Below are 21,399 nucleotides of genomic sequence, written 5' to 3' on the forward strand. Positions count from 1 at the left end.
AAGCTGTCCTGTGTAATACTGAGATACGTCTATGCAGGTGTTTTGTTCAACTGGGTGATTTTATTTATGATTCTTGTATTTAATGATTCAGGAATAGTCTGGGTTGCAGAGATACTGGGGGTTTTGTTTCATGCTTGCATTAAGGGTGAGGAAGTTTGACATGTCAGTTAAAGGACATACTGGAGGGAGGACGAGGGAAAGTGTTGGAGTTAGTTGAGCATCCGCTTGAAGGTGGAATTTTTTATGGAATCTTACGTTCACGTCATTTTAGTGGTATGGTTGGTTCACTTTTTTTCTTTACAGTTCTGATAATTTGTGGAGCATCTTTAAAGTCTAAAGTAAGCATTTATTCAAAGATTTTGTTCCCAGGTTTAGGAAGACGATCTATACAGATAGATACTAATCTGCAGTTCGCCACATGTTATGACATTCCTGTTCCTACCTACAAATGGTAATTTTTGCTTTCAGTGTACATGGTAAGAGTTACCAAGCCATAGGTACAATCTTCTGCCAAATACTTGCCCGGATTTGTGCACTAAAGGCAAATGATAATGCCTAGTAGTGTCACAGTTTGGTTTTTATTTGCTTTCTTGTATCATCATGCCTATTACATTCAGACCTTCTGGAGATTGGACAAAAAAACCACCAAGAAATGAATGTGATAGTTAAAACTCTTTTGGTGAATCTTTTTACATTGGTATTCTGTAACAATGTCGATATTGTGGTAAACATCAGTGTAAGCGTTTTCCACTAAGAGGAGGTGTTTACTGCTTCACTTCTATTTTATTTAAGATAGCTACTTTTTACTCTAAGAAAGAACAGTGATATTTTATGAAACGTTACTGAAACCCAAGGAAAGGGTTTCAGCACTAAACAGCTAAACAATGAGAGCCTCAGAATAATTTTTGGAAGAATTCTGTTTATGCCCTTTTTAAAAATTTATTTCTCTTCAGACTTCAATTGGAGTGTTCTTTGAAAGCTTGCGAACATGAAAAATATGTGACCCTGCAGATTGCAATGGGTTATCATTGTAAACGACATTCTTTTTGTATTGTCATTTCTGCAGTACAAAGCTCCTTCAGCCCAGCCACAGAGCAATATGAGCTCAGTTCTTCCACTCTTAAAATTTCCTTTCAGTAGTTCCAACTTCTGTTTCTCTGTACTACTCTCTATTTATGCTTCAGAACTTCTAAACCATTTTTAAAGCAGACTTTACCTTGCCTTGTTTTACCGCATATTTCTTTGGTTGTTACTTGGGGAGGAATAGACTGATTTAAACTGTTTAAATAGAGCAGTAAATTAGAATTGGTTGTGCATTTCAGCACGGCTCTAGCAGACTTCCAGTTGGGAAGTAGACACCCAACCAAAAAACCAGATACTTTAGCTATGTGAGAACTGTAGTAATTGCTTTGAGATGTTCTGCCTCAAGTCTCTGAATCTAGTTGTCAAATGGAATTTTATACACAAAGGGAAGGCAAATTGACCTTCAGATTAGGTTGACATGGTGAGTGGCAGAGGTAGCACTGACAGCATACTGGACAATTCAGTTGCCCATAAATTTAATCAAGATGGTAATGAAGAACCAAATGAACTGATGTGTTATCCAGTTCTCCAATCTGAGAAACATCTTGGAAGTGTAGGGACTTGAGAGCTGTGGTTATACCTCTCTGCTTTATATGAATGGTTGCCTGTGCTTCACAGGACCCTCCTTGAATATTGATTTCAAAGAGACTGCTGGTGTGAACATGGACCATTGGTTGTGGGGCTGAAAGATTGCTCTGCCTGCAGATTGGACATACAGATTTATTAAATATTGATATTTATCTAATATGTATATCAATAAACCTGATATATATTCATATATATAATTTTTATTTTCCTTGAAAAAGAATTATGACAAAAACCATACAAAACTATGGCAGTTAATGCTTTGTTAACTTTTCAAATGCATTGGAATCCATTAATAAAGCAAAGAAGAAATTTCGGATCTTGCAGTGTTTGGTTTCAGCTGTCAGGTGTCACTCCTGGTTCCAGCTTCATCTGATTCAGTGCCACTTTCTTTTGAAGTATCCACTGAGAACACTGTTAGAGAGAAACTGGTGGCTTTTTTTTCTTTAAATATACTTTAGCTCAACTTTGTTCTACTTGCAGCTGTTAGATTTGAAAGTATATTTTGAAGAAAAAAATAACTCCAGCAGCACCACAGTTCCTATCTGCTGGGAGCAGCTGCTTTCGGCACTTCAAAGCCAGTGGACACCACAGCGAAGGCCTCAGCCTTTCCTGCCTTTGAAATGGTTGCAGTATCTATAGTCGGGCTTTATGGCACCGTCAGCACAGGAAAAAAGGTTGTTTGGTTTTTTGCACCCCCTCTCTTTTTTCTTTTTTTTTTTTCCTACTTTCTAATTACATCCTCAGTTTAGCTCAAAATACCTGGGAAGTGTTCCTGCTGAAATCATTTTCCACAAGCCCAAATGTTTGAAAGAGCACGTGCCCAAACTTTTCAATAATGGATTTTAGGCAGGCAAATTCGACAAAGTTAATGAATTTGCTTTTCTCCCCCATATCCATGTCTGTTGGGCACTTTCGGAGAGCACGTCTCCTGGGGCGAGCCGTGGTACCACGGCACAGCACTCATGGTGGAACAGGGCATCACACAGGGCCGAGTATGTACTCACCTTCATGTCAAGCAGATTTTCATAAATTGTCATGAATGGAACACTTTCAGTGAACTTTTGGAGAGCTTAATGTTTAAATGGTATTAGCTTGTCCTTTTTTAAAAAAAAATACAATAATAGATCACTATGATCACTGTTACACCCATTTTTTGTTATAAATATTGGCTGAAGTGCTGTGACTGAGTGAATGTGAAAAAAATGAGATGCAAGATTAGTAAGAGAGCCAAAGTCTATGAAATGTCATTTTCCTAGCAGGGAGAACGCACTATGAAAAAGTGGATGAATTACTGTGATAGCAGGATGGTGTGACTTGCTGAGTTATGGACACACTGGCTGAAATTAGATGCCAACCTGGATGTATAAATAAGCCTTTTGTTTTGGTTCATCTTTTCTTTAATGGTGTTTATTCCATTTTACAATAATAATTATTCATGCTTCCATAGCAAAGTGGAAAGCTATTACGTGATAGCTGAAGAATCTCCCCGTATCTCAGGAAATCCTTTCTTGTGACATTTATTGTTGGGTTCTGACTTCTGTAAAACTCATGAAGGAATAATTAGAGTTGTCGTCTTGTCCTATTTAGCCAAATAGGGAAGAAACAGGACACTTTCAGAAATGTTTTATTGGGTATTTAACAAGATCACTTTGAGATGATGTTAAAGATGAGAGAAATAGTCTACACTTTTAAGTCTGGAGCAAGACAAGGGTGTGGCTGAGCTTAAATATGCCTTTTATATTAAAGAAAGAGAGGTAAAGTGCAGAATGGTTAAAAGTGAAAAAAGCATGGCTGTAATCTTACCTGCCAGCAGCAAGGACAAGTATCCAAGGTAGTGTTAGGAAATTGTTCTTATTTTAGCAGTGTGCTGGAGCAGAGGAAGATATTATTAGGAGGAGAGGAAGAATATTATTTAGATCTTTCTGTATGTCTTTTCTTTTATAACTTTCTAGTGAGGTTACTTTAAAGAAAAGAGTGGGGTTATCTTGGGTAAAATATTAATTTTATAATCACAACCATTGTTTTTATACCTAAGTGCGTATATTTAACAACAAACATCGTGTTCAGTGCTAGCTTAATGTTAGGGTTCCAAGCACAATCTCGTGCTCAGTTGCTTAAAAATATTCTAAAGTGTTATTTAGATTAACATTTAGTGGTTGGGCATCTCCCCTGATAATTTTTATCTGTTTTACTTTGTGCCAAGAGATTTTACTAGTGTTTGGATTATCAAGGGTGAGATGACGTTGTTTTGCTTTTGCTTAAAATTGGAGTGATAATTCCTTGAAATGCTGAAGGCAGGGTATTTTTGACCTGAGTGTGTTTTTAACTGAAGGTAGGATATTTCTGACCTGGGTGTGTTTTTTATTTTTTCCCTTGAAGATCTACTCAGGTGTATTTAGGTAATAAACATTGCTTAATTCAGATATTCAAGAGTTCAGCAGCTAAATGTTCTGAAGAGTCTCGCTGAGAATTTCCGTGTCCTCTCTGGTAAATGGAGCCAGGACAGTTTGTGTATGAAAGCGTGGTGTAAAGGCTGTGACCTCGAGAGAGACGGGAAAATACAGTGTAGGTAAGGAACAGAGGCATTAAACCAAGAAACTGCTGTGACTTGGGAATGGGGCTTGGAAAGGAAGCTCCTCAGGGAAAGTAAGTACTGTCCGTGAAAAGAATTTGTGAGCGGCTGTGAAAAGCCCATGCAATGGAGCCTAGAGGTATTTAGGCTGAGAAATGTCATTTAGTCCCATGGATCAGGAGCACTGAAGAGCCAAGTCCTGCAGAAGGGGTCAGCTGGAGATGGGACATGGGCTGAAGGGTCCACTGAACATGAGTGGGGTCTCCAGGAGCCAGCCTTCCTTATTACCTCCTGCTTTAACCATGGCCACTCTGCCTTTCTGAGGTAGGAAGTAGGGAGGATAGATGCTGCTTCTACGCTAGATGCCTTGACTTTACAGTCCTATCGTGTCTATTTGGCATACTACTTTTAGCTCAATTGATCTTCCAGCTGGTAGTCTTGTCTTCAGAACTACTACAAACATCATCAGTCCTATCGTGAGACACAGTCACCGTATGTGCACCTTAAACTCTGACTCCAGTGTCATGCTCAAGCCTTCAGAGACCTTCAGCTGGACACACTAACAGAGATAACAAGCTTAACATTCAGCTTGCTTTGTCCCCGTACCTTTTCTTGGTTAGAGTTCCTGCCACCACACTTATGTCCTAGCTTTTCTGCTGTCCACATTCTTCCTTTTCTGTTTCTTCTAGCTTCTTTTTGACCGCTTTGTTACCCACGCGAGCGAAGAAAACATTTGCAAAGACGTGCTTGAAATACGGTATTCCTCAGACAGACCAATGTTCCAGGCGTTTCTTAGCTGTACTTTAAACAGTCCAGTTATATTCAGAGATTCACGATCCATTTTTAGTATGCTGGTTTAGTTATAAGGACACAGTCTTTGTAAAAAGCTTTGTTCCTTTCCTCTTTGTCTATAGTTTAAGATAATTGAAATACAGTCTGTTCTTGCATGGAGGCCAAATGAGCACGTTAGCAGAGGCTCTAAATTTTTCATGTCATCAGCAACAAGCTGCATAAATTTCATTTCATAAATTAATCTAGGATGCATAAATGTTTCCTTTGAACCATCCTAACACACAGATGAATGCCATTTGCACAGAATATCTGAGGAATAGTTTCTTCAATCAACAACATCAACTTTTCACTTTATGATACAGCTAAAACTCACAAATGGGAAAAGGATACGAATTTAACCTCCAAGTAAAGAGTGGGTGGAAGTCGTCTCGCTGTACCGTTGCTGTTTACAGAATTGTTAACCAGACAGATGGGTATTTACACTGTCTCCTTCAGGCATCTAACTTGTGTGTGATTTAGACTTAAAAGCCTGAGCTCCCTGTATAGTCAACAGAATCAACTTTGCAGGGAGGAGGGAAAGGGGAGACGATTCCAGGAACATAAATTGGTGCCTGCAGTAAATAGCAAGTCAGGCTGCGAACGCCTGTGAAGTTGGTTCTCAGTGTTCAAAGAAGGTCCTTGGATAAACTCTGAATCCCTAAACAAAGACTATGTACAGTAAATCCTGTACCAGAGCCTGCTACAAACAGGCATTTGCAAGGACTCAATGTATATTAGTTTGAAAGAAATATTGCTGTTTGCAGACCAGATTGGCTTTACTGGAGCAGGCGGGCTGGAGAGGGGAGTGGGACTTCCTGACGTTGATCACGGCACTACGTGTGATTTAATCACAGGGATGCAACTTCATTGCCAGTATGTTGGTGATTTAAAAACAAATTTACTCATGGCAGGAGGATTGGGAAGATAGGAGGATTGAGGTGAGGTTTGTGCTGCCCATACTTTAAAAATATTAACATTCTGGAAGGCCTTTGTAAGTAAAAATTTACAGATCAGGCATATCGTTTTATATACATGGTGAGACTGCTCAGGTGTATTGTTGTAGTGGAGAGGATAAATCGAACTGCAGTATGGATAATAGACCAGCTTATCTCTTCTAGAGAATTTCTTGCAATTCTTAGTTTGCATTTGAAATACAGTTATTAGTGGTTGATTATAAGGTAAAGTATAACAGGGAACACAGTCATGCCAATTAAATTATTGCAGCCTGCAATGAAATAGAAAGTAAAATGCATTCGCTATGCATGTACATTACCCTGTATGCATTTGCTACTTCGGTGGTAATATGTGGTTCTGCACTGATGTATTTTTCACTGTCCCATTTGCCCTTGGCTCATTACAGCCCTTTTATCTTGGGAGTACTTTGTGTTCCAAATTATAGCAAAATCTCAAAAAATGTGTACTTTTAAAATCCATTTAATTCATCTGCTGCAAAGTAGTTCTGGTATGCTCCCTTGCCTTGCAGTGAAGATTCCTCTTTTCTGCCCAAAGTTATGCTAAGCCAGAGCCCAGCATGATTAATACTCGATCCTCCAGCCTGTTATATCTGATTACTTTTAAAAGCAGTGTATTTGCAGAGATGGGTAATCCCCATATCCTCATGAAACACGCACATTTATTTATAGGCTTAGGAGACAGAAAATGCTAGATTTTACCAGAGTTGTAATTTGGGGATAGATCATCTATTATATACTATGCTGGGCAGAGGTTAGGACTAGTTTTGAGCAGAGCAATGATAATGAAGACACCTGATTTACAAACACTCTTAAATGCTTATAAGATGGAATTGCTGAAAAATAGACATGCTATATGCATGCTGTAGGAGTGAGTTTAGTTCAGTTCTTTGCCATGACATGTGTAACTCATTGGTGGCTTCTCCAGCCCTCAGAAGTTCAGTCATGCCAAAATAGCGCTAATAAAATCATCCTGCCGTGCAAAACTATATTTTATATAGGTGTTACTTACAATATTTCTGGAATTGTGGACATAAATTTGCATGAATTTTCATACTTTGGTGTCAAATGTTTATTGTAGCAGCTACATTTTTCAAAGAGGTAGTGAGCTAACTAATTTCCTTTCCCTCCTTTGGGGACTATAAAAAGAATTTCAAAGGCATACTTGTTCTTGAGAACAAGTTGAAATTGTTCTAAAATTGAAAAGCCTAAACTTAGTGTGTGATGTAAAAGCAAAAACTGGATAGTAGAAGGTCTTGTCTATATTAGGGACTTTAAAAAGGTATTTGCTGACGTTGATCATATTACAAGTATTTGGCTTCTGAAAATATCTTCTGCAATCAGTAGGCTATTTACTGTAGATCTTTGTTCTTCAGATGCACAAACTGAACCAGCGCTAACAGCAGCACGATTTGACTTTAGGTCTTTATTGGATTGTCTCTCATTTTAGCAGGTTGTCCTAAAGCACCTCCACGTTTGGCTGCAGTTAAATCTGCCTGTGTTAGAAGGCCACCGTTGATCAGCAGCTGTGGTTGTCGGTGTCCTGCGTAGGGTGGGCATGATGGACGTTGCCAGATTTGTTTGGCAGTCTGTGTGTATGTGTGTATTTATGCTAGTGAATAGCAAAAGGTGGTCACAGTTCTTGGATTAATCTTTTTTATCTTTTTGTCAAGAATTTTGTCATCTTTTTCAATTCTTTTCTCTGCGAGAGTAAGGAAATGTTAAATTTCAGGTAAAAGCAGAGATTTAAAAATAAATGGTGCAATTCTGGTGATGGCTTACTAAATCAGGTATTGGCTATGGCCTTGAATATGGTTCTATCATACTGGTGTGGAAAGAATTAAAAAATGAAGGATTCAGGCAAGAGGAGATCATAAATTTAGAATACTTGTGCTACTTCGTAATAATAGTACTTCACGGTATAGAAGAGCTATATGGGGTCAGACAGTCCTGCTTGTTTTAGTGTCCAGGCCACGGCTGGAGATAGGAACAGATGCGCAGAGAAGAGAATAAGAGAATCTCATCTTTGGGAGGGCAAAATGAGAAAACATCTAAGCTACAATGAATACGATCTGATTATGGTAATGGGGCGCCCACTATTATTTAATGAATGTATCTTTTCAGCATCGCCCCTAATTCCCATTGTGAATATCGTGTTGCTTGTCTGAAATGTATAGCACCTAAAACTGTCTGTCTTCTAGACACTTATGTACTGAACTTGAGCGGACATTTTAATGTAATCTGATGAAGTGCTAAGCATCCTAGGGGTAGATGCAGAAAGATCTCAACACGATACAATTTTTAAAGGAGGTGGTTTTCTTACATCACTCATAAAGGCGCTTTCTACCTTAAAGAGGAGACAGAATCCATACTGATTTATGAAGAATTTATATAGTGTTCATGCAGCTTCCTGTGATGAAGTCCTGTTGTTGCTGAAAAACAGCATGGTTGGGTTTTTTTTTCTTTTTGTTGGTATACATTAATTTTTCCCCCTTTAAAAAAAAAACCCAACAACAATACAAGGACGAGAGAGGGAGGATTGGAAGAGAAGCTGTAGTTCTTGGCAGCAGCTCGGAGAACAGGAGGTTCAGTGAGTGTTCACCAGTGCAGTCAAATGGCTACTCCATCACTTCACGTTATTTATACAGGAAGGCACGTTTTGTTGGTTACAAATGTGGGGTTCTTGTTAATATTCACTAGGGAAGATGGGTTTTCTACATCTTTGAACTTGAGGGAAGAAAAGGCTCTCGTTCCCATCCTTTCCTCCCCTGTCTCTCCACCTCTGCTCCCTACCAGAAATCTCTAAAAAGCAAACCCAAAACATCATGGGGAATACTTTGCTTTAAGCGGTGAGGTTTTTTTCTTCGACAAATTTGCCTTTTGTAAAACAACTCCCCTCACACTGCCATCCTTTCTCTTCCCACTGAGCAGACTGGGGGGATGCCCCTCCTGCATACAGAAGGACTGTTCCCTTTTACCTCTTTCCACCTCTTAAATTCAAAACTGTTCTGTCTGTAATATAAATGTTGTAAGTGAAGAGATTACCAAGTAAAACTAATTACTTTGGGTAAAGTGGAGACGTACATGTGTATTGTGTAACTGGTTGAAGAAGCAGGATCTGTCCCTTGCCCCTCTCGGGCACACATTCCCTGTCTGCTGCCATTTCTCATCTTCAGTTAAAAAAGTGAAAACCTCAATAATTGAAGTTCCTCACAACAAACTGTTGTACCCCAGACCTTACATGGCACAACCAGCTGAAAATCCAGCAATTAAGAAAAGAAAATGTTTGAATAAAAAGACCTCTCTTGATATGGTTTCTTTTTAATCAGGTCTGATTTATGAAAAACCGCTAAACATTTTTTCCCTTAACTCAGGCAAAGCCTTTACAATTATTTTAGGGAGCAAGAATCGTTTCATTTAGGCACACTAAGGACACTGCTAGCATCTGAAAAGAAACCGGTTTTGTACACAAACCTTGGGCAAAAACCTGACTTAAAGAACTTCGTGTAAGGATCCCAGGCCCGGTACAGATAATGTATGCCTCTTGGGGGGTTAACTCCTGCAGGATGTCTGTTAATAAGCTCTTGAGTATTATTAAATAATGTAGCTATGTTAAACCGTAGAATATTGCATCTGTTCTACTTGCTCCGTTTTTGGAAGGACGCTCCCGGCCGCGGCACGGGTGACATATTTTACTTTTAAACCCGGAATATGCTGATCCGTAGTTTGAGAAAGTGCTTTTATTTATTTATTTTTTTTAACTTTGCTTCAAATTTTAAACCCAAAAGCCATGCAAACAGCTAATATTATTCCAGAATTGAATGCTACAGCTTTAAGATAAGGTGCCGGGGCGCTCTCGGCGCACACACAGCCGCCTCCTCCCGTTCGCCTTTTTTTTTTTTTTTTTTTTTCTCACGCTGAAAATAACCCACCATATTCACGATAGGAGCATTTTTTCTTTTTTTTCCCCCCCCTTTTTTTTTTTCCCCCCTCCTTCCCACCCCCCCCTTTCCGAAATCCACCAAAACTGAAGAAAAATCCAAGTGACTGTTCTTAGCAGCTGTGTGGCCCGGAGTTCAGTGGGGAAGCGGCTTCCTGCCGTCCCTATTCATCACCTGCTTCAAAGGCAGGCTGGCTGCTCCAGTGTGCAGGCCAGGTAGGGTGCCATTGTGCGCAGGCGGGGAGGATTAGTATCAAAGCTGCGGCAACCAGGCCCTTGGTCTCGGGCTGCCATTCAGTCTAGCGGGGAGAGGCTAAGACTGGCCAAGGTCACAGCATCCAGTGTGGTGCGGACTGGGAAAGGATCCTGAGAATAGAGGGCTTCTTATGAAATCATGGTGCAAGCTTGCAGCACAGCAGGTGCCCTTCTGGAACACATACATCTGTTTATGTTGGGATAGCGTAGCTGACAACGGGATAATAGAGCTTTGTTTTTTATAATTTTCTTTCTTTTTTTATTAAAAAAAAAAAGGCAACTATATACGGCAGCGTTGAGGAATATTGAAGGAAGAGCTTTCGCTTTGGAAATCATAAAGAAATCTTTAAAAGATTTAATTGCTGGGGTGGGGGGGTTGCGTGTGTATACTTAAGCGAAGGGGAGAGCAGGCTGCCTATTAACCATTTAGGATCCTCAGCCCTGCTGATAAGCAGCAGCAGGGTACAGGGGGACCGTACACAGAATGCGACAATGCAATTTTTTTTTTTTTTTTTTTGTACGCTCCGACATTTGTACCAACAAATTGGTTAAGGATGCGCTGGATTTGCTCGGTTGTCTCCATTGTTGGAATTGTCTGGAGGAATTCTGTCACGCTAACGGTGGCTTTTTAAAAGGTGAGGTAATAGTGACGTAAAAATAAAATTGCCAACTTGATGAAATTAAGGGGAAAATTAAGCTGTAGACGAGTTGTCATGACGACAAGGATGTTCTATTGATGAACTGTACTCCTCACTGTCCAATCAGATAGTGGAGCTGAAGCTGGAGCATGAACAGGAGAAGACGCACCTATTCCAGCAGCACAACGCAGAGAAGGACTGCCTGGTCCGAGATCATGAACGGGAAATCGAGAAACTGGAAAAACAGCTTCGCGCTGCCATGGCAGAGCACGAGAGTAAAACTCAAGAATGCAGGAAACGAGACGGACAGGTAATGATCAATAATGTTTGAAAGGCGTACGCTTATTAGAAAATGCTAATAATTAGTGTTTCCTGTTTGCCAGCATTGTTGGTGATGCACGCTGTGTGAGCATTTGCGAAACTGGCACTAAAATGTGATTTCGTTTTTCTTTTTTCTTTTTTTTTTTTTTCCGCTTTCCCCCCTCCCTTCCCACTGCTGAATAGGGCTTTAACTGCAAAAACCACAGGTAGCCAGATTAAAAATCCCATGGTGCGCTATAACTCGGCCTATTTATAATCTTGTCTCATTTTCTTTCATGATGGATTTGTTTAAGAAAAAAAGGTATCTGTTCTTGTCCCCCCCCCCAGCCCTCACACTCACCCCTCCTTTTCTCCTTCCTGGGCAAATCCATGTGAATTATATCTGCTTCACTCGTATGCTTTTTTTGTTTTAAATCTCTGCAGGTAACTCACAAATGGCTTTATTTCATTTTGTTCATGTCTTTTTGTTTCAGTTTTGAATTCTAGATTTGCACTGTGTGTTTGACTACGTATGTTGGATGTTTGATAAGATGATGTGGGTTTGGGGTTGCTTACCATCACGTTTATTTTCCTACACACACACGCACCCCTCCCATCCTCCATCTCTGTGGTCACTGTTGGAAGCCATTTGGCAGAATAACCCCCAGCTGGGGTAGCATTTGACTCTTCAAACTTCTGGATGAAATGCACACTGTCAGCATGGAAAATGATCTTTATGAGTTTTCAGTTCAAAAAACATCTTACTGCATTTTTTCAATGTATTTTATAAGGATGGCATGGTATATTTTCCTAAGACCCTATATTAAAAAGGCCTGTAATGGCAATATTTAAAAAATTAAGGTGACTTTGTAGTTTAAAGAGTATTCAGAAAATAATCTTTACTAATCAGCATTAGAATTAGTTATCGTGCATGGATTATTTTATACCAAACCTGGACATTTTGGTAAGGCATCTTGAACGACATATGTTTTCTGCGCACCACCGCCTTCCCTATGAGATGTAAGACTCTGACATTGAGGCATTTTCACTTTACTTCCCTCTAGACTAGTAGGGTGTGTCTTTTACTGGCAACTAAGTGTAGCTAAGTGAAATTGAATATTTAATTTTTAAATTAATTTTTTTAAACCTTTGGACGACTCGGATTCTGTCGAAATCTGGCTTAAGTAAGTCTTTTGGAAAACAAACGGCTTGTTGGGGGAGGATGGAGGGATATATCGCAGAGCCAGGACTTATTTCTCCATTTCCACCATTATGGTTTTCCAAGGAAAACAAGAGATACTTTGTGAGAACGCTTGAGAAGAGGATGTTCAGGTGGCTTCTGAAAAATTAAACCTTGCCCTTTATTCCCTAATTTATTGTAAGAGTAAACAAAGACTTCAATTGTTAAAGGGATTGGTTTTTATCTTTGCTTTTTTTTTTTGGCCCAAGACAGATGCATCTTGTCTATATAGCTATTTGCGAGTCCCTTTTCAAAGTTGTATCATCCTCTCACCTGCCTTCCTGATGTTGTGTCTGCGTACAAAGGCAGAGCTGTAGCACTCAGGTTAAAAAACAGTTTTAGAATTATATAGAATTATTCTGTCTACACGCCAGCGTTCATTACAATTAGTGTATTGCTCTGTATAACACTGAATACAAAGGTAAAGGGACTATCTTAGGCAAATTCAGAGAATCTGGGAGGTGCCTTGTAAGTATATCTTTCTATTTCGTTCTGTTGTGGGTCATTTCTGGCAAAGATTGGAGCCCAAAGTTTGGTTGTGCTTTCTCTTTGCAATGGGATATATAATGCCGCTACAGGTGCTATGTAGAAAGCTGGAAATTATCGCAGCTATTAGGAAAATCTGAACAGTCTGAATAGCAAAAACTTTGGCCTTTTTACAGGGCTTTTCTTTGTAGTTTGAATATCCCTATACAGTCATTTGAACATTGCTGCCATGAGAATGGCATGTAAATCAGGGAAGAAAATGCCGTTGCTTTTGACTAGAAGAGCTGTCATTTATTTAAACTCTGGTAAGAATCCATGAGTTTTCAAGGACGCATATTTTTTCCATTTTGGAAAATAAATCGCTTTTCATTCCTTCTCTGGTCTTTGTATTAGAATTCACTTTTGTCTTTGCAGTGAGCTCCACAGACAATACTGGTGTTTCTTATGGAATTATGGCACATATGTTTAATAAAATTTTTTAAATCTTTGCATATGTTTACTAAAATGCGTGTTTTGGACATCTAACATGACTAATGGCCAATGTCCTTTGTGAAACATTTGGCAGTCTCTTAACAAAGATATGGCAGTAATTTAATAAGTTTATGTAGACATAGCTTTTTAAAAACCTGTTAAATTTGAACCATGTTTGACATCAGTAATTTTTAGGACTGCTTTATATTACAATGAAGGTGCAATGAAACAAGAGAAGAGGCCATTTTGCTTCGCTAAATGAAAAGTAGATTTGCTGGGTGTTTCAAAAAATTTAAATAATAATTAGTGTTAATCACATACAAGTAGCTTGGTTTGAAGGACCTATCTGTTCAATGTTTGGTGATTGATGTGAAAGCACTGTTATTAAAGGTACTCACTGTTATTCTTTCTTAAATTCTTTTCCATATGAAAGAGTAGCAAATGTTTAAAATACGTATTTCTTACTATATTACTATAAAGACAGCTATGACTGAGCACTGTGGAACAATTTATTATACTGCTACTGGAAAGGTTAATTTATTTTTTTTTATTGCATATCCAAGGTCTCTACTTTCAGGTAGGTCTTCAGCTACTGTGAAAGATAGTATACAAAACGGTTAGATTTTATTCAAATATGAGTACATTTCTTACTGCTTTAATCAGAACTGAAGTATAAAAATTAAGTATTTCATTGCCAGATTTTAAATATAAAATGTTACTGTTTCTTTGAAATATAAGTTTAATATATTTTCAGGAAAGGAACTTGATTTAAGTGGATCACCTTTTTGTATTGCTGATGAATTTCTGCATAACAATTGCATTCCACTTTAGCTCTTGGATTTATCCATTTCTAGGAGGCTTGCTTTGATTTTTTCACCTAGGGTTGTAATGCTTGGGGAGGAGTAAATTGACATGTAGGTCAATAAAAGTCAAAGAAGTACAAAGGCTTTTATACCATGCTGTGTTCTTGTAGTCTTTTAAATCCTATACATTTTCTATGAACTGCCATAATATTGTTATTCTTTAAATAGTAGCTAATAATACAGGATATTTTTTTTAAAAGGGTAGTTTTGAATCACTACTTCTATTTAGAATAGACTTTTTAATATTATCTGGATTTCCTTTAGGAGCATTTTTAAGCTACAGTTTGGTTGGTCATTCGTTCGCCACCTCCCTAAATTATTTTAGTTTATACATTAGTGCACAAAACGGGGAACTCCTTGGATGATAGAGGTCTTCCTTTTGTTTTAGTAAAAACAGCCTTGCTGCTGAATCGGCGACTTTCTGAAGCAAGGCTTCTGATTGCAGAGAATAATACATCTAGTTTGCTTCTGCGAAATAAGACACTAAAGTTAGGAAATTTTAATAACCGACGCCCAATGGGCTGTGGTGGCTGTGGTGCCAGTTATGCACTTACATTTTCCCTTTATTGTGCGGATGTCATTCTCTCCCCTGCATCTGACACGTGCCCTCAACCAGCTCAAAGATTTTCATGTTCCAGCTGCTGTATAGAGTTGGATCATTTTCGTGCTTATTCTTTGACCGTTGACCTTCGGGCAAGAAGAAGAAAAAAATGTACCCCTGTAACTTCAAATATAGCACTTTACACTAAAGTGAGAGGAAAAAAAAAGTTTCCATGAGGAAACTGAATTCTCTTTCCAGGTTCTCTTAGAAGATAATTGGCAAGTCCACAGTTTTCATCCATTCCTAATTGGGTCAGGAGTAGCTCAAATGCTGGGGCACATTTTGGCAGTATTTGTCCCTGATGTCACGGTATTTAATTTTAACATATAATGTTTATGCTCTCAGAAATGAGGCTGCTTTAAGGGAAGATCACTGGTGTTTGACGGTGTCTTAGGGCTCTCAATAAACCATTATTGGTTGGGAAAGGAAAGCTTTGAACAGTTCTGAAGTCACGTGAACACACATTGAGAATGGAGGTTGTTACAAAAAAAAGAGCAGGCTGGAGGTGGTGAGAAGAGTTAATAAGGTCTTTTCCTGTGGCCAAAGTATGCATTTCCTTTTTCCTCTCTTGCTTTTTGCACTTCCCGTAATCACGTTGGCCTTTACCATCCTGGTTTGCTTTACCTTCTCAGAAATCAGCGGCTCCTTCCCTGGTGCCCGATGCATAGGGCACCCTTTCACTTCTTCTCTGGCTTCTCCTCTTCAAAAATTTGCTTCTTTGTACTTGTAAATGGTTGTCTTTCTGCAACTGTTGCTTTGTGCCTGGTTTTGTTTGAATTAATTCCAAGCTTTTTGAGCCTGTTGAGTTAACGATAAAAAAAACCCAGTAATGATCATTATTTTCATTCCAGCAATGATCATTATTTTCATTCCAGCAAATCCTTGGTATATGTTTATGGCTCTGTATAGATAATTACTGTATCAACAAAGTAGGAGGGACGGAAGAGATTTATCTTGTCTCTATAACTGCAGTCAGTCTGAAGTGGTACTGTGCTGATACGTTTCACTGATGGAGAGCTTTACCAACTATTGACAAGAGAAAATACAGAAAAAAAAATTAATAGAAATACTGTGTACTTGTTTAATGGTAACTAAATACCCCAACACATGCACAATTTCTGTCTGTGTGTAAATATTGCTGTAGCAGTAACTCTTCAGCACTATACTAATACAGAAGGCTTGTGGGAGCGTTTGTTTCACAATAGGAGACTTTCTTAAACTTTGATCTGAAAGAACCTGTTGTTACAGGTAAATCACTGATCAAGTCTTCTGCTTCATGTGATTGTTCTAATATCTCCAAACACCAGTTTCCACAGGGTTATTGTTCTGGTATCAGTGGAAGCAGTTTGCTTGATCGTGTCTGGAGGGTACAGATAGATGTAGCCTGTGAAACATTCAGATGTTGATGGTGCTACTGCAGTCACTTCTGTATACAATTTTGAGTAAATAAATTCTATGACTCATTTTTTTTTCCTTTGACTTCTTTTCTTAATAGAAGCTGTCTTTGGCATGAGAAGAAATGCATTGTTTGCTATGCAGGCTTTCTCTGCAGACAATGTAAATCATGGAGTTGCAATCTAAATATTTGTTTGTTATATTTTACTTGGAGAGTGGCTGTTGGGCTGACAGTCAGACTTCTGTAGACAGACAGCCGTTCCCTTTTAGCCTTTTCTAAACAAAAGCTTTTGGCTATATTGCAGCATGTTTAATTTACCACCAATCAACCCAGGGTAATGAACATGACTGTTGATGTAAAATATTTAAAGCACCAAATATTTGTTGCAGCACTTGCGTGGTTTCCCTTGGTTGTTTATAGTCTGCTGACTCAGGGTTGGGATGGATCCCATTGATGGGGAATATCTACTAAAATCAAGGACCTGATGATGGGTCCTATAGAGACATTCAAACTGGACTTTTAACTACTAGTATTGCTGTGAAGTTGAGTATTCAGTGAAATGGCCAAATGCATCAGTTTCCTGGGGAAGTACTCAAATACTGTCTCATACTGGGCTCTGGTAATCATCACAGCTAGTTTCAGCTGGACTTCAGTAAATGTAGAGGAGCTGTGGGAAGAATTTGGGCTGTAGCATAGGCATAATCTTTGAGATTAGAGGAAAAAATGAGCCTTTGCTCTAAAACCGAAGCACACGGTTCAGGCTCAGGGTTCCCTCCGTCGAGCACCCCCATCAAGATGAGGGTCTGGGCCTCCTGTGCACCTTCCCCTTCCCTGCTCCCATGAAGCCACCTTGCCACGTTTGTTGTTTTGTGTCAAGCACTCTTCTGGTCCCCTCTTCCAAGCTGCTGCTTCTGTTTGAGATGCCTTTCAAAAGACTGTTGAACAAGCTATAAACATCTGCCACTTCCTCACTTAATGGAACCATCAGGAACCATCAAAGTGTTCTCATGCTGTAGTGGGTGATCATCTATGATCTCTTCCACATTTTTCCTTGACTGTCACTTTTTACGATAGGGCCGAAATTAGATAGTGAGGAATTCAGTGCAGGAGGTGTGACTTGACTTGCTGCTCCGTACTTTTATACTTCAGGCTGTTCAGCATTTGAAATATTTACTAAAGACATTTTTGGGAGCCATACATAATGGTGCATAAATTATCATTTGCTGATTAAAAATGTAAAGTTAGCTTAGGAGAGAACTGACATTTTGTGCTGTCTACAGTGTATGTAAAAGAGAAAGCAGTTGCTATAGAAACTAGCTCATCACTAATACAAACTCTGATTCTGAGATGGAGTTCTTTTCAGCAAAATAGACTTTCTGTTTATAGAATATGAAATTGAATATATATGGTAGTTATTCTTACATTGTATTCAACATTTTATATTATTTTTTGTTTTAATTTTAAATATTGGCAGCTGAAAAGGTGGAGTATATAATTTCACTTGTGTAGGGGCAGGGTATATATCACATGGCAGTAATTTTATTTTATACCAGTACTCCTTGTTTAGGAAAAAATGATTATTTCCTGCATATAACTGTTAATAGATACAGAGTAATTTCTCTGAGGAAAAAACGAGATCAGTCTTGCTCATCAGCAGGATAAAGGATCTTTATGCCAGTTTTTAACACATACACTAGGTGTGGCTTTGTGTGTGATGGTTACAATGAATGATTAACTCTAACAGACAATAAGCTATACATAGTGTGAAATTATTTTTAAAATTAAAGTTATATAAAGGAATACTGAAGTCAAATGATCAAGTACATTAGTAAACACAAAACAGGTGATAGTAACTGCAGCATTTGAGATGGTGTAACATAATTTCTAAGCAGAGAGGCGAAAATACTGTGTTACTCTGTGGAAATGGTGAACTTAAAATATAAGCTCTTGATTTTGAAATAAAAGGAGCATTCACTTTCTATGTGAAGTTCAGCGTGTGTCAAAGCCAGACTCTAAAGTTGCTTATTGATATTGCTTCCAAGTGTAAGAGTCCAAATCATCTCTTTTGAAATAGTTCCTATGATAGTAGATTGTTCCAAATATTACAACTAAACTTGTTTCATAAATGTCTGCTTTACAGAGAAAGGGGTGCTTACTCACAACATTCATTATTAATGTTTTTTAGTTCTTTTGTAAATTGCTTTTTAGTATTATGTTGTAACTTGCGAGAGTTGTTGAATAGAAGGAGGTTGACTTAGTCCATAGAACAAGTACAGCAATTTGGAAAACAGCAGTGATATCTACTTCAAACATTCCACTGAATGGCTGAAGAGATATCCTCTAATGGGAGATCAGGATTCATACTGAAGTTTTTGTCACAGCATCATAGAACAGTTTGGGTTGGATGGGCCTCTGGAGGTCATCGTGTCCAACCTCTTGCTCAAAGCAGGTCTAACTTCAAAATTACATCATGTTGCTCAGGGCCAAGTCCAACTGAGTTTTGAAAATCTGCAATGATGGAGATTTCACAACCTCCCTGAACAACCTATGCCAGTGCTTTGCTAATCCATTGTGAAATTTCTTTTCCTTTATATCCATTTGGAATATCTATTGTTACTATTTGGATCTGTAGCTTCTTGTCCTTTCACTGACACCTTCAAAAAGAGTGTGCCTCTGTCTTCTCTATAACTCCTTACACTTAGTTGAAGACAAAAATTAGATTTCTCCTTAGTCTTCTGTTCTCCAGACTGAATAAACCTGGTTTGGTGAACTTCCTGAAGGTCCTAGTGGCCCATTACTCCAGCTTGCAGAGTTTGAGGTCCCTGTGAATGGCAACCCTGTTGTCCACCATACTGACCACTAGCCCCCAAGAGATGCCAGCCGCAGTATGGCACAGGGTTCATTGTGTCCTATCATCCAGGTCGTTGGTGGAGATGTTAAGCTGTATCAGCCCCATCTGAACATTGAGAAATGCCACTTGTAGCTGGTTGCCCGTTGACTCCTGCTCTTCAAACCCAGTGGTCCAGTTAGTTCTCCACTCAGGTTGTAGTAGGCCCTTCCGGTCTATGTCTCTTCAGTTTGACTGTACAGATGCTGTAAACATCTGTATCAAAAGCCTTGCTAAAGTCAAGATAAAAGATGTTGACAGTTCTCTCCTTTCCACAAAGTCAGTTGTTTCACTGTAGAAGACAATCGGTTTGGTCAAGCGTGATTTGCCCTTGGTATATCCAGGTTGGCTGTTCCCTGTGACCCTTTTATTCCTCACGTGCCAGGAAAGTAATTTCATGGACTTTTACTCCACAATTTTTTCAGGTATGGAGGTTAGGATATCCTGTCTGTGACTACCTACTAAGGTGCTATGTATTGCAAATTAAGTAGTTAAATTTTTTTAGTGTGTGCTTTTTCTCTTATCCTTTTCTAGAGAAAGATTAGCCAAAATCAATTTAGTCTCTCTTCCTTAGGTCAGCAGATGTTAATTCCATTCACTCACTGCCTCCGTAAATCAAATTTTGAACAGTAGTCTAGCTGTTAAATGATTTATCTGATAGGAGAGATTTTATGATCCATTCAGTTCCTCAATTCAAAGGTATTATAAATACCAAATGAAAGAATGAAACACTAGACGAGAAATTATGACAATCTGTAGCTTGGAATGTTAACACCACTTGTTTTGGCAGCATTACTGGTCTTAAAACAATAAGATCCATATGGATGCTAATTTTCCCAATTTTGAGTAATAAAGACAACCTCTTTATGGTTTAAGTAACGATATTACTCAATACCACTGCAGGGTCCAGTAGACGGTTTCATGATGAGGTAATAAATAGCAATTTTGGAGAGCTGATTATTTGTATTTTTCTTTTATGTGGTTTCCGATGGGGGAAGAAGAAATCACAAAGCCAGTGAAAAGCCTTGCCCTCTCCTGTAGCTGACATACTTTGGCTGAAGATATGTCAGCTGAGAAATATGAGACCATCCCTAAAGCTCCGCATGCTCCCACATTAAAGTATTATAGAGAAACCTTCAAGTGGAAAACCAGTAACAAATTGCAGCTGAGATGCTTATGGCATACTGCACTGTCCTGGGTGCCCTACCACTGCTCTGCTTATTCCTCTGTATATTGCTTTAGTCAGGAATTAAAATGGAAGACTTCTCTGGTTTTCCTCTCTTTCACAGACAGGAGCTATGAGGGGGAAAAAAAACCCAAACCCCTATGATGGGTCATCTGTGGATCTGAAGACGATGTTACTGGCACAGACACCAGGCTGAGTACTTTACTGTTAAACATCTCTGCAGCTGTTTGCCCACTGGCCCAACCCCGGTGTCTGTAGCAACTCTGCGAAGTCCACTTTTCTGCCTCAGATGTTAGGAATTGGCTAACCCATCGGCTGGAGGGGTAGCCAAGTGCTCTGCACTCTTTCCGCGCCGCTCCTCACGCCGGTGCCGTGCTCGGTGTGTGCTCCCCGCTCCCTCCCCTCGTTTCAGCTCCAGGAGGCAGTTTCAGATCCTCCCCTTCCCAGCTGCTCGATCTCCTTTTCTGCCAAAGCACCGACACTTGGCACGCCACCCCACGCGCGGTGTAGGCTGGGGTTTGTTTCCTGACGGTTCGGAGCAGTGAGTAACAAACGCGTGCCGGCGAAGGTCTGCCAACCGGGCTCCGTGGGACGTGCAAACCAAAGAACCGGGGCAATGTGGCGCAATGCAAGGAATCGTGTTGGACCTGGGTGGCGGAGCACGTCGGTCACTGGTCATGTCCTCTGGTCAGCCCCAGCGTGACCCACCTCCTCCAGGGAGTCAGCCCAGACCATTGCCTGTCTCTTCTTTTCAGAACTGGGACTCTGCGTTTGGTCCTCGGGCAAGACCAGCTGCCCTGGCAGAGCCTCGGAGGGCCCATGTAGTCTTTTGTGTTGCTCAACATTTCCCATCCCGATTCATTATCTATTTCCTTGTCTCTTCTGCTGCCATTTTGTGTTTCTGTTTTCCCTCACACCCAGGTAAAAGCAGGGATTTTAGGTTCTGCATTTGGGGAAATTCCAGATAGAGAAAGTGTCACGTGTCCTTAGCTATAGGCTTTGGATGTGCGCTAGCCTTGTATGTTCAAGCTTACAGAACTGTATATGCCTTTTTTGCAATTTGTCTTTTTTCTTCTTGCAAACCTTTTTTT

General features: G+C 39.4%; 1 protein-coding gene across 3 annotated transcripts in view; it reads left to right on the forward strand.

The window, feature by feature from the left end:
* CEP112 (centrosomal protein 112) overlaps nt 1–21,399 on the forward strand; it is a 175,179-nt gene that overhangs the window by 71,732 nt on the left and 82,048 nt on the right. For all 3 annotated transcript variants that reach the window (XR_011327278.1, XM_069799345.1, XM_069799346.1), the window contains one exon: nt 11,006–11,188. Coding sequence is in view for 2 of the 3 variants with exons in the window: in XM_069799345.1 (XP_069655446.1) it covers nt 11,006–11,188 (183 nt within the window). In the remaining variant the exon portion in view is untranslated. The remainder of the gene's footprint in view (nt 1–11,005; nt 11,189–21,399) is intronic.

The sequence above is a fragment of the Haliaeetus albicilla genome, chromosome 12, assembly GCF_947461875.1.
Source record: "Haliaeetus albicilla chromosome 12, bHalAlb1.1, whole genome shotgun sequence".
Taxonomy (NCBI): domain Eukaryota; kingdom Metazoa; phylum Chordata; class Aves; order Accipitriformes; family Accipitridae; genus Haliaeetus; species Haliaeetus albicilla.